The sequence below is a fragment of the Bos javanicus genome, chromosome X (assembly GCF_032452875.1).
Source record: "Bos javanicus breed banteng chromosome X, ARS-OSU_banteng_1.0, whole genome shotgun sequence".
Taxonomy (NCBI): Eukaryota; Metazoa; Chordata; class Mammalia; order Artiodactyla; family Bovidae; genus Bos; species Bos javanicus.
Window position 1 is genome coordinate 132,599,311 of NC_083897.1, and position 16,166 is coordinate 132,615,476.

The following is a 16,166-nucleotide window of genomic DNA, read 5'->3' on the forward strand; positions in this document are numbered from 1 at the left end:
GGAATTTTGCAAGCCAGCTTGTAAATTGTCAGTAACTTGAAATAGGCTACGGTGGGAATATTTATATCACAGAAATTGGTGAGTCCTACACATTAGGGCCTCATTTATTTATTTCTTTATTACATTTTTTGGGCTTCCCTTGTAGCTCAGTTGGTAAAGAATCTGTCTGCAGTGCAGGAGACCCAGGTTCAATCCCTGGGTTGGGAAGATCCCCTGGAGAAGGAAATAGCAACCCACTCCAGTATCCTTGCCTGGAAAATCCCAAGGACAGAGGAGCCTGGTGGGCTGCAGTCCATGGGGTCAAAGAGTCAGGCAGGACTGAGCAACTAATGCTTACTTACTTACATTTTTTTTTAAAGAGACTGTGGCTGGCACACCATTACACCCATCTAAGCCCTGTCACCCACAACACCCAGATGGTTTTCAAATTCTGGGTTCCTAGAGGAAGCAAAGGGATCCCAGTGATGACAACTGTCTGATTTAGGAATAAAGCTACTTTGGGGAAAAAAAAAACAAGAAATTTCCATGTGTGGGGTGAAGTGATCCTAACTGTATAATAAGAATCACAGGGACACCAGGAGCACAGTTTAGCTTTCTGGGTATCTCAGTGAGCCTACCCAACATACCCTGCCCAACAAACTGGCCACAACAAAGGCTGCACTACCTGCCAAAACCCAGCCCACACTCACACCCAGGGCCTCAAGTCTCATGACCCCCACCCAATATGACGGGGTACAAATTTGTGCAGCAGGTGTCCTAAATTGCCTTCTGTTGTTTAAAACTGCCATCACTCAGCACATCTACAATAATAATTGTAATGCCCAGTGCTTGTTGGGCAATGGGCATGCATCAGAGATGCTTTGCAAAAGCTTGTAGGTGCATTATCTTGACTATTGCACGAAGCAGGCACTGATAGTGTCCCTCTTGTGCAGACACCTACATGGATCAGGGAGGCTAAGTCATTGCTGAGCTGTCACTGGTACACACTTGGCCCCAGGGCCCTGCTCGTGACCACTCCTTGACCTGTAAGCTCTAGAAGATGTAAACACACCTTGCCCATCAGAGCAAGACTGCTGGGATTTGACAGTATTTGTTATAATTACATTTTATCACATTCTAATTCTTTGGACACTGATAATATAGAATATTTGGCTACTCATAAGACAGTATTCTTTCCCCCATATTGTTGTTTAGTTGCTCAGTCATGTCCGACTCTTTGCTACCCCATGGACTGTAGCCTGCCAAGCTCCTCTGTCCATGGGATTTCCCAGGCAAGAATACTGGAGTGAGGTGCCATTTCCTTCTCCAGGGGATCTTCCTGACCCAGGGGTCGAACCTGCGTCTCTTGCACTGGCAGGCAGACTCTACCACCGAGCCACCAGGGAAGCCCTTTACCCATATTAGGAAACAGCCAACTACACTGACCCTCTCAGGTGGCGTCAGGTGTCTGTTCTCTACAGGCCCTGTAGTGCCCAGGGCCCATTTCATCTCTGTCATTGTAGTGATAAAAGTCAGGATCTCTCTGTATGTCTGCCTCTGTATAGAAGTCTGCTCCTGGACAACAGAGATTATAGTCAGCTTTCCATCACTGTGCCCTGCTGTGCCTGTGATACAGTGGATTTTCAGTAAATGTTTGTGGAGTGACTGAAAGGAAGAACAAATTAATGCTTTCATGAAGGTCTGCTTTTGTAATCGTAGAATGTACTCTAAAGCCCTGTCTTTCCATGGGCTGGGTACTGAGTCAGTGGCCTCACTGTACCCTTCTCTTAGGCCCTTCTCTGGGTCTTGTTGCCCGTTGACACTGGCCTCCCTAATGCTGCCTCTTCTTTGCTGTATTCAGTGTGCTGCACTCTAAACCAGTACCTGAGCACTCTCGAACCTTCTGATTTCTGTCCATGTCTGATTGGCTTGTCTGTGGGCCTCCCTGCCTCAACTGCCAACTTTGTCTGCCAGAAAATGTGGCAGAATTACTCATCTTCCTTTGCTTGGGGTTCTTGAGACAAATGTTGACTCCCATTCACAACCAGAGAAAAGTCCTCAACCCCATGTAGGTGCTCTTTGCTGAACTGCCTCCAAAGCCATTGCTCATCAGGAAGACTTCTATAAAAAGTATTTATTATATATAGTAGATTTACAATATTGTGCTAGTTTCAGGCATACAGCTTCAGATTCCTTTCTGTTATAAGATACTGAATATAGTTCCCTGTGCTATACAGGTAAATCCTTGATGTTAGTCTATTTTATATATAGTGCTGGGTATCTGTTAATCCCATACTCTTAATTTATCCATCCCCCTTTGGTAACCACAAGTTTGTTTTCTATGTCTATGAGTCTATTTCTGTTTGGTAAATAAGTGGATTTTTTTTTTTAGATTCCACATGTAAGTGATAACATATATCTCTCTTTCTCTGACTTAGTATGATAATCTCTAGGTCCATCCATGTTGGTGCAATATTTCATTCTTTTTTCATTGCTGGGTAATATTCCATTGTATATATTCCACATCTCCTTTATCCATTCATCTATTGATGAGCTCTTATGCTGTTTCCATGTCTTGGCTACTGTGAACAGTGCTGCTATGAACATAGCAGTGCAAGTATCTTTTTGAATTATAGTTTTCTCCAGGTATATGTCCAGGAGTGGGATTTCAGGATCATATGGTAACCCTATTTTTAGTTTTTTAAGAAACCTTCATACTGTTCTCCATAGTGGCTGCACCACTTTACATCCACACCAACGGATAGAAGGGTACTCCTTCTCCACACCTTCTCCAGCATTTATTATTTGTAGACTTTTTCATGATGGCTATTCTGACTGGTGTGAGGTGATGCCTTGTTGTAGTTTTGATTTGCATTTCTCTAATAATTAGCCATGTTGACCATCTTTTCACATGCCTGTTGGCCATCTGTATGTCTTCTTTGGAAACACGTCTATTTATTGAGTTTTTTTACATTAAGTTGTATGAGATGTTTGTATATTTTGGGAACTAAGCCCTTGTTGGCCTCATTATTTGCAAATATTTTTCCCAGTCTGTAGGTTGTCTTTTGTTTATAGTTTATTTGTTTATGGCTGTCTTTTTGTTTATGTCTTTGCTATGAGAAAATCTATAAACCTCACTAGGTCCTATTTATTTATGTTTGTTTTTACTTCTTTTACCTTGGGAGACTGATCTAAGAAAACACTGCCATTTATGTCTGAGAATGTTTTGCCTGTGTTCTTTTCTAGGACTTTTATGGTGTTATTGTTTAAGTATTTAAGCCATTTTATATTTATTGTTGTGTATGGTGTGAAGGAGTGTTCTAACTTCATTGATTTACATGAGGCTGTCCAGCTTTTCCAGCTCCACTTGCTGACAAGACTGTCTTTTCTCTAGTGCATATTCTTACCTCCTTTGTTGAAGGTTAATGACTGTAGGCATGTGGGTTTATTCCTGGGCTGTCTATTCCGTTCTTCTGATCTATCTGTTTTTTCTCTTCTGTTCTTTTGATCTGTTTTTGTGACAGTACCAAGCTGTTTTATTGCTGTAGCTTTGTAATATTGTCTGAAGTCTGGGAGGGTTATGCCTCCAGCTTTGTTCTTAAGGCAATTCTTGGTCTTTTGTAGTTCCATATAAATTTTAGGATTATATGTTCTAGCCTGTGAAAAATGTCATGGATAATTTGATAAAGATCACATAAAATCTGTAGATAGCTTTGGGTAGTATGACTGTTTTTAACAATATTAATTCTTCCAGAACAAGTACATGGGAGACCTTTCCATGTCTTGGTATCACCTTCAGTTTCCTGTATCAGTGTTTTATAGTTCTTACATATAAGTCTTTTACCTCAGTGGTTAGGTTTTTTCCCTAGGTATTTAATTTTTTTTACACAATTTTAAATACACAATAAATGTTTTACTTTCTCTTATATTTCATTGCTAGTGTAAAGAAGTGCAACAGATTTCTGTATATTGATCTTGTACCCTGCTACCTTGCTGAATTCATTTATTCTAATAGTTTTTATATGGAGTCTTTAGGGTTTTCTATATAGAGTATCATATCATCTGTGTACAATGACAATTTTATCTCTTCCCTTTCAGTTTGGATACCTTTTATTTCATTTTCTCATCTAATTGCTGTGGCTCGGACTTCCAATACTATGATGAATAGAAGTGATGAGAGCTGGCTTCCATGTTGGTGTTGCAGAATTCAGTGGGAAGGCTTTCAGCCTTTTGCCACTGAGTATTGTACTAGCTCTGGATTTGTTGTAAATGGATGTTATTCAGCATTACGTTGTTATACTCATTTTCGTGTGAGTTTTTATCATGAATGGTATTAAATTTTATCAAATGCTTTTTCTAACTTTATTGAGATGCTCATGTTGTTTTTGTCTTTTTTTATGGCATATGGTGTATCACTTTGATTGATGTGTGTATGTTGAACCATCCTTGGAATGAATCCAAATTGATCATGATGTATGATCCTTTTTATATGTTGTTGGATTGATTTGCTAACATTTTGGTGGGGATTTTTGCATCTGTTGATACATGTATCAGAGATATTGAGCTGTAATTGTCTTTTTTTGTAGTGCCTTTGATTTTGATATCAGGATGATGTTGGCTTCATAAAATGATTTGGGGAGTGTTCCCCTCTCTTTAGCCTTTTGGAAGAGTTTGAAAAGGATAGGTATGAGTCTATTTTACTTCTAGTAATCAGTGTATTTTGGAGAAGGCAATGGCACCCCACTCCAGTACTCTTGCCTGGAAAATCCATGGACGGAGGAGCCTGGTAGGCTACAGTCCATGGGGTCGCTACGAGTTGGACACAACTGAGTGACTTCACTTTCACTTTTCACTTTCATGCATTGGAGAAGGAAATGGCAACCCACTCCAGTGTTCCTGCCTGGAGAATCCCAGGGATGGGGGAGCCTTGTGGGCTGCCATCTATGGGGTTGCATAGAGTCGGACGCGACTGAAGCGACTTAGCAGCAGCAGCAGCAGCAATCAGTGTATTTAAATTATCTGTTGCTTGTTGATTGAGTTTTGGCAGGCTGTATGTTTCTAGAAATTTGTCAGTTTCTTCTAGGTTGTCCATTTTGTTGGCATATTACTGTTCATAGTATTTTTCTTATTTTTTAATATGTCTGCAATATTGGTAATTATTTTTCTTTCATTTCTTATTTTGTGTAATTGGGTCCTCTCTCTCAGGTGAGCCTGGTTAGCCATTCATTGATTTTGCTTACTCTTTCAAAAAAAACAGCTCTTGGTTTTATTGATTTTTTATTTTTAATCTATATTTTATTTCCTCTCTGATCTTTATTATTTCCTTCCTTCTGCTGACTTTTAAATGTTCTTTTTGTAATTCTTTTAGGTGGAAGGTCAGGTTGTTTATTGGAGATTTTTCTTATTTCTTGAGGAAGGCCTGTATTGCTATGAACTTCTCTCAGGTCAGGACGGCTTTTTCTGGATCCCAAAGATTTTGGATGGTTGTGTTTTTATTGTCCTTCATCTTGAGGTATTTTTAAATTTCCTCTTTAATTTCATTGTTGGCCAATTGGTTTTTAGTAGCATGTTGTTTAGTATCCATGTGATCATTTTTTCCTTATTTTTCTTTCTGTGACAGATTTCTAGTTTCATGCCATTCTGGTAAGAGAAGATGCTTGAGATAATTTCTATCCTTTTATATTTGTTCAGACTTTATATTATATCCTAGTGTGTGGTCTGTCCTAGAGAATGTTCCATGTGTGCTTGAAAAGAGTGTGTATTCGGGTTTCCTTGGATGTAGTGTCCTGTAGATATTAATCCATCTAACTATTCTAAAGTGTCATTTAGATGTGTCTATTGCTTTACCTATGTTCTGTCTGGAAGGTCTGTCCATTGATAAAAATCTATTAATGTATCCCCATCAGTTGCTCCTTTTATGTCTGTTAGTATTTGTTTTATGTATTTAGGAGGTTTAGTATTGTGTGGATATATGTTAATGAGGACAATATTTTCTTCTGTTGATCCCTGTATCATTAATATAGTGTCCTTTTTTGTCTTTATTCATGGCCTTTGTTTTAAAGTCTGTTTTGTCTGATATGAATATCACTACCCTTACTTTCTTGACATTTCTATTTGCATGAGGTATCTTTTGCCATCCCCTCACTTTCAATCTATGTATTTCTTTCACCCTAAAGTGGGTCTCTTGTAGGCAGCATATTGTAGGTTCTTGTTTTATTATCCAGTATGTCATTCTGTGTCTTTTTATCAGAGCATTTAGTCTGTTGACATTTAAAGTAATTATTGATAGTATGTATTTATTGCCATTTTAAACCTTGTTTTCCAGTTGATTTTGTATGTCTTCCTTTTTTTGTTTTTCCTTTTGTAGTTTGATGGTTTTCTTTAGCATTGTGCTTGAGTTCTTTTCTTTTTAGTTTTTGTGAGACCACTGTATGCTTCTGATTTGTGGTTACCCTGGTTTTCAAGTGTGTTAAACTGTAACTCTAGCTATTTGTTTTAGACTGATAGTCATGTGAGCTCAGTTCAGTTCAGTTCAGTCGCTCAGTCGTGTCTGACTCTTTGCGACCCCATGAATCGCAGCACACCAGGCCTCCCTGTCCATCACCAACTCCCGGAGTCCACTCAGACTCATGTCCATCGAGTCAGTGATGCCATCCAGCCATTTCATCCTCTGTCGTCCCGTTGTCCTCCTGCCCCCAATCCCTCCCAGCATCAGAGTCTTTTCCAATGAGTCAAGTCTTCACATGAGGTGGCCAAAGTACTGGAGTTTCAGCTTCAGCATCACTCCTTCCAAAGAACACCCAGGACTGATCTCCTTTAGAATGGACTGGTTGGATCTCCTTGCAGTCCAAGGGACTCTCAAGAGTCTTCTCCAACACCACAGTTCAAAGGCATCAATTCTTCAGCGCTCAGCCTTCTTCACAGTCCAACCCTCACATCCATACATGACCACAGGAAAAACCATAGCCTTGACTAGACAGACCTTTGTTGGCAGAGTAATGTCTCTGCTTTTCAATATGCTATCTAGGTTGGTCATAACGTCTCACATTCTAAAAAGTCTACATTTTCTTACTCTCCCATAGTTTGTGATTTTGATATCCTATTTTATATCTTCATGTTTATCCTTTTTCTGTCCCTTATAGTTTTAATTGCTTTCACAATTTTAATTGTTTTTTTTTTAATGCATGTATTGGCTTATCTAAATGATTGTCAATCCTTTCATATATTTACCTTTCCTGTTGTAAATTTCCCTTTCCTATAGATTCTTGCTATTTTTCTACTCAGAGAAGACCTTTCAATATTTCTTTTAGGATAAGGTTTAGTATTGCTGTATTCTTTTTTAAGCCTTTATTTTATATTGGAATATAGTTGATTAACAATGTTGTGATAGTTTCATGTGTACAGCAAAGTGATTCAGTTATACATGTAGCTATTCTTTTAAAAATTCTTTTCCCATTAGGTTGTTACATAATATTGAGCAGTTTCCTGTGCTATATAGTAAGTCCTTGTTGGTTGTCCATTTCAAATATAGCAGTGTGTACATGTTAGTCCCAAACTCCCTAACTATCCTTTACCCACACCCCTCCCCAGTAACCGTAAGTTCATTCTCTAAGTCTGTGAGTTGGTTTTTGTTTTGTAAAGAAGTTCATTTGTATCACTGTTTCTTAGATTTTGCATATAAGTGATATTATAGCAATATTTCACTTTCTCTGCCTTACTTCATTCAGTATGACACTCTCTAGGTCCATCCATGCTGTTGCAAATGGCATTATTTCTTTCTCTTTTGTATGTACCACAGCTTCTTTATCCATTCCCCTGTCAATGGAGATTTAGGTTTCTTCCGTGTCTTGGCTATTGTGAACAGTACTGCTATGAACACTGGGGTGCATGTATCTTTTCAGATCATGTTGTTCTCCAAGTATATGCCCAGGAGTGGGATTTCAGGATTATACAGTAGCTCTACTTCTGGTTTTTAAAGGAACTTCCATACTGTTCTCCATAGTGGCTGCACCAATTTACATTCTCACCAACAGTGCAGGAGGGCTTCCTTCTCTTCACACCCTCTCCAGCATTTACTGTTTGTGGATTTTTTGATAATGGCCATTCTGGCTGGTGTGAGGTGATATTTGACTGTAATTTTGATTTACATTTCTCTAGTCATTATCAATGTTGAACATATTTTCATGAGTATTGCTCTATTCTTTTAGTTTTTGCTTGTCTGAGAAGTTCTTTCTATTTTCTTCTATTCTAAATGATAATCTTGCTGGGTAGAGTATTGTACTTTGCAAGTTTCCCCTTTAAGAGCTTTGGATATATGTTGCCACTCCCTTCTGGCCTGCAGAGTTTCTGTAGAGGAATCAGCTAATAGCCTTTTTATATTCCCTTGTAAATGACTCTGTTTTTCTGTTGCTACATTTAGAATCCCTCTTTATCTTTCACTTTTGCCATTTCAATTATATATCTTGGTGTGGATCTGTTTGGGTTCATCTCATTTGGGACCCTCTGTGATTCCTGTACCTAGATATCTGTTTCCTTCTGTAGGTTTGAGAAGTTTTCAGCCACAAGTTCTTCAACTACATTTTGATCCCCTTTTTTCTTTCTTCTTCTGGAATCCCTTTCATGTGGAGGTTGGCATACTTTACATTATCTCGTAGGTCTCACATGTCGCTTTCATTTTTTCTTTCATTTGTCTTTCTGTCTACTGATTGGGTGCCTTGTGTTAACTTCCAGATGACTTATTTGTTCTGTTATGTAGACTTGGTCTGCTGTTTATTGGCTTTAGCTTGGTTTTTATCTCAGCAGTTGAGTTGTCTAATTTTGGTTTCCTTATGGTTTCTAGTTCCTTGTTACAGTGATCTGCCTTTTTATCAATAGTCTTTCTGAGGATCTTTAGCATTTTTATCACTTCCTTTTTGAACGTTGGGTCTGGTAGACTGGCGAGGTCTGTTTCTCTCAGGGAATTTCTCTCAGTCTTTTTAAGTGGGAATAGTTCCTCTGCATTTTCATTTTACTTATATTTCTCTTACTCCATGAATTTAGGAGGAACAGTTATCTACTGTGATCTTGAAGTGCTGTTTTCCTATAGGAGTGTTCTGGTACAGACTATGTGAGTCCAGTAGTTTTGATGTGAGGGCTGTGTTTGGTATGGATGCCTGCCGCATCTTTCCTCAGCATGTGCTGGCCGTTATCCTCCCTTGATGAAGGGTGTGTTTGGTGCTGTGCTGTCCAGAGCTTGCACTGTAATGTTGGGTGGGGCCCCCTCTTTGTTCTGTAGTTGCCACAGCTCTGTTGGAGGCAGGGCCTGCCCCCCAGTTGTTGGAATAGAAACCCTGAGATCTGGTTCTCAGCTGTAGTGTGAGGTAGGTAAGACCAGAGCACTCAGCTGTGTGCCAGGACACGTGACTCTGTGACGTATCCTGCCAGCCAGTGTGCACGTCTACAAAATCAGCTGCTGCTGGTGCCACCCCAAGACCCATCTTGGCTGTGAGAACACTGATAATTGGCTCGGGTGGCAGCCTTGCCTTTGGTGTGTGCACGTTCACAAAGCATGAGCTCCTAATGCCCACTGAAGCAGTGCCCCATGGTGGGAGCACTGATAACTGGTTCCGATGTCAGCCCTGGTGTGTGTGTGTGCTCCCAAAGTCTGGTGTGGCTGGAGCCATGCACCTCTGTGAGCACACTGAGATTGAGGTGTCTATGGTGGGCCTACACTCAGCCCTTCCTGTGTTGACTGGGGCTCCTTTGGTGGCCCTGTGCCCCGTCCTGTGTGTGCCTCTACTTATAGCCCAGACCACACTCCAGGCTCTTCTGGATATCTCTGCGTAGCCAAACCAAGTCCTCTCACCGTGTCTGTCCGCTGAAGCCTGAGTTTCCACATCTAGCACTGTGCAGACCCGCAGGTGCGCCTCCCTGGCTGGGCAGTAACATGGCAGCTTAGTGCCCGTCCCTGTCTATCTTGCTTGGCAGCAAGGTAGCACGGGCACACTCCTCTCTTGGAAATTCTAGACCCCTGAAGCTCCCTTGTCCTGGCAGACCTCCCAGCTAGTGAAAGAGGTTCCTGGGGTGTGGCAACCAGTTCTCTTTCACAGCTCTCTCCCAGGGGTGCAGGTCCCTCTCCCTTAGTGCTACCCAAGTATATGGGGTTCTTTGGTTGGTTGAGCTCTTTTGACGGCTTTTAGCTGGTACGTTGTGAGAATTATTCCAGATGCAGCTGGAATTTTCCTGTATTTGTGGAGGGAGGTGGGCTCCAGGTCCCACTCTGCCACCTTGTTCTCCCTTCCAGGAAGGTTTTTGAGATAAATCTGCCATGTTAAAGTGTCTGCCTCTAGTGCCACCCTCGTTTTTCTCTACCAGGAGAAAGTCAGCTTTTCTAGATGGGCGGTGGGAGGAAAAGCTTCTACATTCTTAAAATTGTAATGAGAGTAAAAGATAGGTGTCGCTGATTGGGAAAAGGTAGAAGGAAGGGCGGAGTCTGGAGGGAGATATCAACTCAGTTTCCCATTTGGCTTCTCCCCGCTTGCTCTTTCTAAAGCTCATCTCGTTCATGTGCCCCAGGCCTGCAGGAGGCAGGCAGATTAATGGCTCCCTAATACTTCTTTCTGGTGGTGGTGTGGGAGACCATTTATCAACTAGAGCCTGAAACTGCAGTAGACTCTTGGTCCTCATTCCCTTAGACCAATGAAATGTAGACCCCAGCCCCGAAACTTGAAAGAAAAGGAAATATAAAATGTAAATCTCTCTTTATAGCCTCATAATAATCTCTCTGTCACTGTCTTACAAATGTAAACATTGGCATCACTTCAAGCCATTATTGGCTCTGAGCATAAAGAACGGCTAAGAAAAAAAAATGGGAAAAAAGAAGAATCAGAGGCTTAATAACTTGAACTCCATTAAGGCATTGCTTCCTCTGAGGAGCCTTCTCTGAAGCTCCATGGCCTGGTTAGTGCCTTTGCTCTGAGCTCCCGTGGCCCTGTGTTGAAATGACCTGGTTACTTGCCCTTCTCCCTTACTAGATCAGGAATTCTTTGTGTGCCAAGAACCATATGCTATTGCTCTCTGCATCCCAGGTTTAGCACAATGCCTGGACCCTCAGTTGACTTTGTTGAGGGGGGTTGCTGCAGAGTGGATCTTAAAGGCAGCCGGTTTCTCAGTTCTGATCTCAGGATACTCCAACTGTCTAAATAGAGCACCTATAGGGAAGCTCATTTGTGAGCAAGAGCTTGTCGGATAGGTCAGTATTAGTCATGGCCACCAGATGGCGAAAGTGGTATTCTGACAAATGCACTAGTAAGCTTCTGTTTCTTGGACAAGGTTTAAAAAAAAAGTCACTTTCTAATTTCAATTCTACACTGCATGTTTTTAATTCTATGATGCCTATAATTCCTGTTTATGGCTCTCTGCAGTGCTATTAAAACTACTACACCCAAGATTTGCTATGGAGACAACCACGAAGCAAGCCTGTGTGTGGAGGGCAAGACGCAGCTCCTCTGTCTTTCCTAGAAACCCCAGGAGGCCCCATATTCCTCTCTCAGCCCCCCAGGAGGAAGTTCTGAGAAAATTGATACTGGCACTTGCTGTTCCTTAGTTCTGCCATTAAGTCTAAACCTGACAACACAGTGAAATGTGGTAGCTTATGAGCAGCTTAGCGTTACCTGGTTGAATCTGGAAAAATCTAATCAGAGATGACTTATGAATAAAAATAAAGGGATAAAAATAATTAACTCTAAAGGGCTAACATTATTGAAGCTCTCTACTGATGGGATCCGGAGAAGGTGATAGCACCCCACTCCAGTACTCTTGCCTGGAAAATCCATGGACGGAGGAGCCTGGTGGGCTGCAGTCCATGGGGTCGCTAGGAGTTGGACACGACTGAGCGACTTCCCTTTCACTTTTCACTTTCATGCATTGTAGAAGGAAATGGCAACCCACTCCAGTGTTCTTGCCTGGAGAATCCCAGGGACAGGGGAGCCTGGTGGGCTGCCGTCTATGGGGTCGCACAGAGTCAGACACGACTGAAGCGCACTTAGCAGCAGCAGCAGCAATGACGGGATCAGAAAAGTATTTAGTGAGAATGATCAGATTCCTTGGTCATCATTCTCTACCCCTAGTGCTCAAGCAGTTTTCTGCAGAATTTGATTCAGGTACACAAACATTCATTGAGGACCTACTATGAGTGAGAACTTATTATGTCAGGGTTATGGTAAATGCTTTGAATAAAAAAGAAAATCTATGGTAATTCCCCAGTGGTACAGCGGTTGGGACTCAGCACTCTCACTGCTGAGGGCCGGGGTTCAGTCCCTGGTTGGGAAACTAGGATCCCACAAGCCACTCAGTGCAGTCGGTCAAAAAAAATTTTTTTTTCTATCTTCCTCATCCTTGACTTGTTCACGGATTGATGGTAGGAGACAGGCCGGTAAGTGGTTGGTGATGATACACGCTTTTAAGTGGCACGATGGGAGGATGCACAGGCTATTATGGGAAGAGGGCCTAATCCAGGCCACCGAGGAACAGGAAGGGTGTTGTTAAGGAAGCTTTCTGGAGGGTGGCTGGCACTAAAAAATCAGTAAAGAACTTTTCAGCCAACTATCAAATCCAAGTGAATAGTAAGAATGCCAGAGGTAGGTCGAGGGGATATGGACGGTCAGTCTTCATGATAAGGCTGATAGTATCAGCTACTAATAACCAAGGAGAATTGTCAGAAAGAATTGTATTAGGGATATTAGGACATGAGCTCTTTTGTTACAGGTGAAAAAGACAAGGAATGGGGGAAAGGGAGAAGTCATGTACATGAGGAAGAAAAAAGCTGAAAACATTTGCCATTTTATTTCTCCATCTTGACAGTAACATGAAAGCCTTTTATGTGAATGTTAACACTCTCACCAAATACCATTCCTTAAAGGAGCATAGGGTATCTGGAACAAAGACACCTGACTGTACAGGCCCCATATATCTCCACAGCAAAAATCTAAAGACCAAAAAAGCTGGCATACCCAATTCTGACACCAAAGGAGAGGACTCTGGAAGGATGATGCCAGGTTTTAATTTCCTTGTCCTAAGTAGAGTGGCTTTACGGCAGTAAAAATGCAGGCAGTGGAAGAAGAGGCTGCATGCCTATCTCCGACTTTCACAGGACTATGAGAGGGCTGAAAATATTTACTTCCCTAGGACAGTGTATGATGTGGAGGAAAATAAGTCTGGCTGGGGGTCTGGAGGCTCGGGTCTGGGCCTGGCACTGTACCTAACCTGTTGCGTGTGACCCTCACAGGTGTCTTGGCCTCTCTAGGCCTCCATGTGCTCCAATGTAGAATGGATCACATCACTGCTTCTCAACAGGAGCAGAAGCCTCCACCCCCACCCTGGGAAGCTTCTGGTTCATAGAGGACCAGGCTGGAGCCAAGGATGGGAGCCCTCCTACAATGCGGAATCAGTGCCCCAGGTTCCACAGCTACCACTCCAGAACTTCTTTTCATGGAAAAGCCTAGAACGTATTTCTGAGTCAAACCTAATTCTCTTGTAATTGTAATCCAGAGGTGTTTTATTTTTTGGTTCATGTTTAATACGTGCTGAATGCACCAGTTTCTATGGCTGTTTCCTCTTGCCACTTTCATGTCTCTGTACTTTTTGATCAGAATGACTCCTGTCTCTACTTATTCTGAACCTACTTTCGATAGGCGTAAATATCTGACTCCATGACGTCTTTTAGTGCTGCCATGTTTGGCCATTTATATGCTGCAAGTAGTATTATTATAAACCATTTTCCTTTTAAATTCTCTTTATTGCTATATTCAGGCCATAATGCTATTATTAGTTATATCCATAGGCAGGTTATACTAACCAAGAATTTCATTTCAGGGTAGAAAAGGGAGCATTTCAAAGTACTGGCTCTAATGAGGGGAGGTGTTGGGACCAAAGGGACACAGAACAAGCCTTTGTGGGGACGAGCTCCAAGTTCTCTCCCCCAAAAGCCCCCAAGCCCGAGATCAGTCACCTCTGCGCAGGGCTTGCAGGCTCTGCCGGGCCTGGCGGTGCAGCTCCTCCACACAGGGCGGCCTGGTGGCCGGGAGGAAGATGTTTCTCTGCTGGTGCCACGGTGCACGGTAGTAAACGCTCAGCTTGCTCTCGACGTCCAGGTTGGAGACAGCTGCAAGATCAAGAGGGAAACAGGGCATTAGACAGGAGCAGCTTTCAGCTGTGCATTGCGCTGTCCCCGGGGTGGAAAGGGGAACAGGAGTGGGGCCTGGGCACAGTGGAAATCCAGTCCGCTGCATTGACCAGAGGAGTTCGAGAAAGGTTTCAAGTTGCCAGTACAGACAGGGACAACCTTTGCCCCCCAAAGCAAGGGACGAGAGACCCTGGCTCTTTGAGCCAGGCCTCAGAGTGGGGTGAGGTCCTGCCTTGTAGGAAGGCAGAGAAGTGCCAGAGGAAGGCCTCAGAATTATATAGTTCTGCACAGCTGCTCCTGATGCCTACCTGATCAGTGCCCTTGTCTTACTTCCTATCTCCCGAACCTTACCACTGAGCCATATATTATCCACTGTACTATCTGCCCATCATTCAAAGCACTGCTCAGCTTCCTTAGTTTTGCCTAAGAGCACAAGAACTAAAGAACTTATTAAATAACCTATTACAAGGGTGATGCGTGTTAGGAAGGGAATGTACACATAGTGTTGGAGAGGAGGCGGGGCATGACAACACCTTTGGAATCCCTGCAGAACTCCTGAGCACCGTGCGAGCATCAGGATTGGTAGGATATATACCTCTGTGGTGGGAGTGATTTAGTCATTAAGTCGTGCACAACTCTTGCGATCCCATGGACTGTAGCCTGCCAGGCTCCTCTGTCCATGGGATTCTCCAGGTAAGAATACTGCAGTGGGTTGCCATATCCTTCTCCAAGGATCTTCCCAACCAAGGAATCAAACCCAGGTCTCCTGCATTGCAGGCAGATTCTTTACCGACTAAGCTGTAAAATGAGGGTAAGCTCTCAGAGCTGGGCGGGGGGCAGGGTAGAAGGTTACCGTTTAAGAGTTGCTAGGTGGTGTAGTGGTCAGGACTTTGGTTCCCAGTTCAGGGGTCATGGGTTTGATTCCTGGTGGGGGAGTGGGGGAGTGGGGGAGTGGGGAAGCCAGGTCCATACCATATTAGTGCATAGTGGATATGTGGATTCTTTCTTTGTTGGATAGTGCAACAGTGATGATGTAAGTGTAACTTACAGGTACCTGGGGGTACTTATTTTAATTCTTGATTTGGCTGTGCTGGGTCTTATTTAGGGCTTCCCTCAGAGCTCAGTCGGTAAAGAATCTGCCTGCAATGCAGTAGAGACAGGTTTGATTCCCGGGTCAGAAAGATCCCCTGGAGAAGGGAATGGCAACCCACTGCAGAATTCTTGCCTAGAGAATCCCATGGACAGAGGAGCCTGGCAGGCTACAGTCCATGGGGTCATAAGAGTTGGACATGACTTAGTGGGTCTTATTTACAGCATGTGATCTCTTAGTAGCAGGATATGTGGATCTCATTCCCTTACCAGGGATTGAACCTTGGCACCCTGAATTGGGAGCTCAGAGTCTTAGCCACTGGACCACCAGGGAATTCCCCTTTTTACATGCTTCATCCTGGAAGAAGGACTAGCTGCAGAGAGAGCACTGGTGGCTTGGAGACTCGGGCTCCAGTGGTTTTCTACTAAGAGAGGCCAGTACTACCCCCAGGTTGGGGGCCAGAGAGACTCAGCGCGGGATTCTATTTACTCCTGATTCTTATATTTCCCAACAGTTACTAAACCCAAGCCTCCACCTGTCCTTAGAGATGAACCTCACCTTCCCACGAGACAGGTGGACACCAACTTCAGATAAACCCAGTGACCATAACCTTGTGGGCGATACATCACTATCTGTCAAGGTCTAGACAATCCCATGACCTTCAGAGTTCCCAGGGGATAGACAGTAGGTTCAGCCTAAAAAGACGTCACACTGCCCTGTGGACAATTCTTTCAGCACTTTGGTTCTCTGGTCTCTGTCTGCAGTGCTGTTTGTACTTCTGGAATATGACTATCACTTCACATCCCCCTCCCCCAGTCAACCTTCCTTTAGGCCAATGTCTCTCAATGTTGCTTGGGGAACAGACAGCAGCTTGGAAGCCAGAGCTGGCTTCCAACCCCAGATCTTCCAGGCGCAAGCTGTGGGCCTCTGCACATG

General features: G+C 43.0%; 1 protein-coding gene across 1 annotated transcript in view; it reads right to left on the bottom strand.

Annotated features, from left to right (window-relative positions):
* The window catches only part of NHS (NHS actin remodeling regulator), a 345,093-nt gene that overhangs the window by 50,215 nt on the left and 278,712 nt on the right, over positions 1–16,166 (bottom strand). The window contains exon 2 of the mRNA XM_061408043.1: positions 13,967–14,119. Coding sequence (XP_061264027.1) covers positions 13,967–14,119 — 153 coding nt within the window. The remainder of the gene's footprint in view (positions 1–13,966; positions 14,120–16,166) is intronic.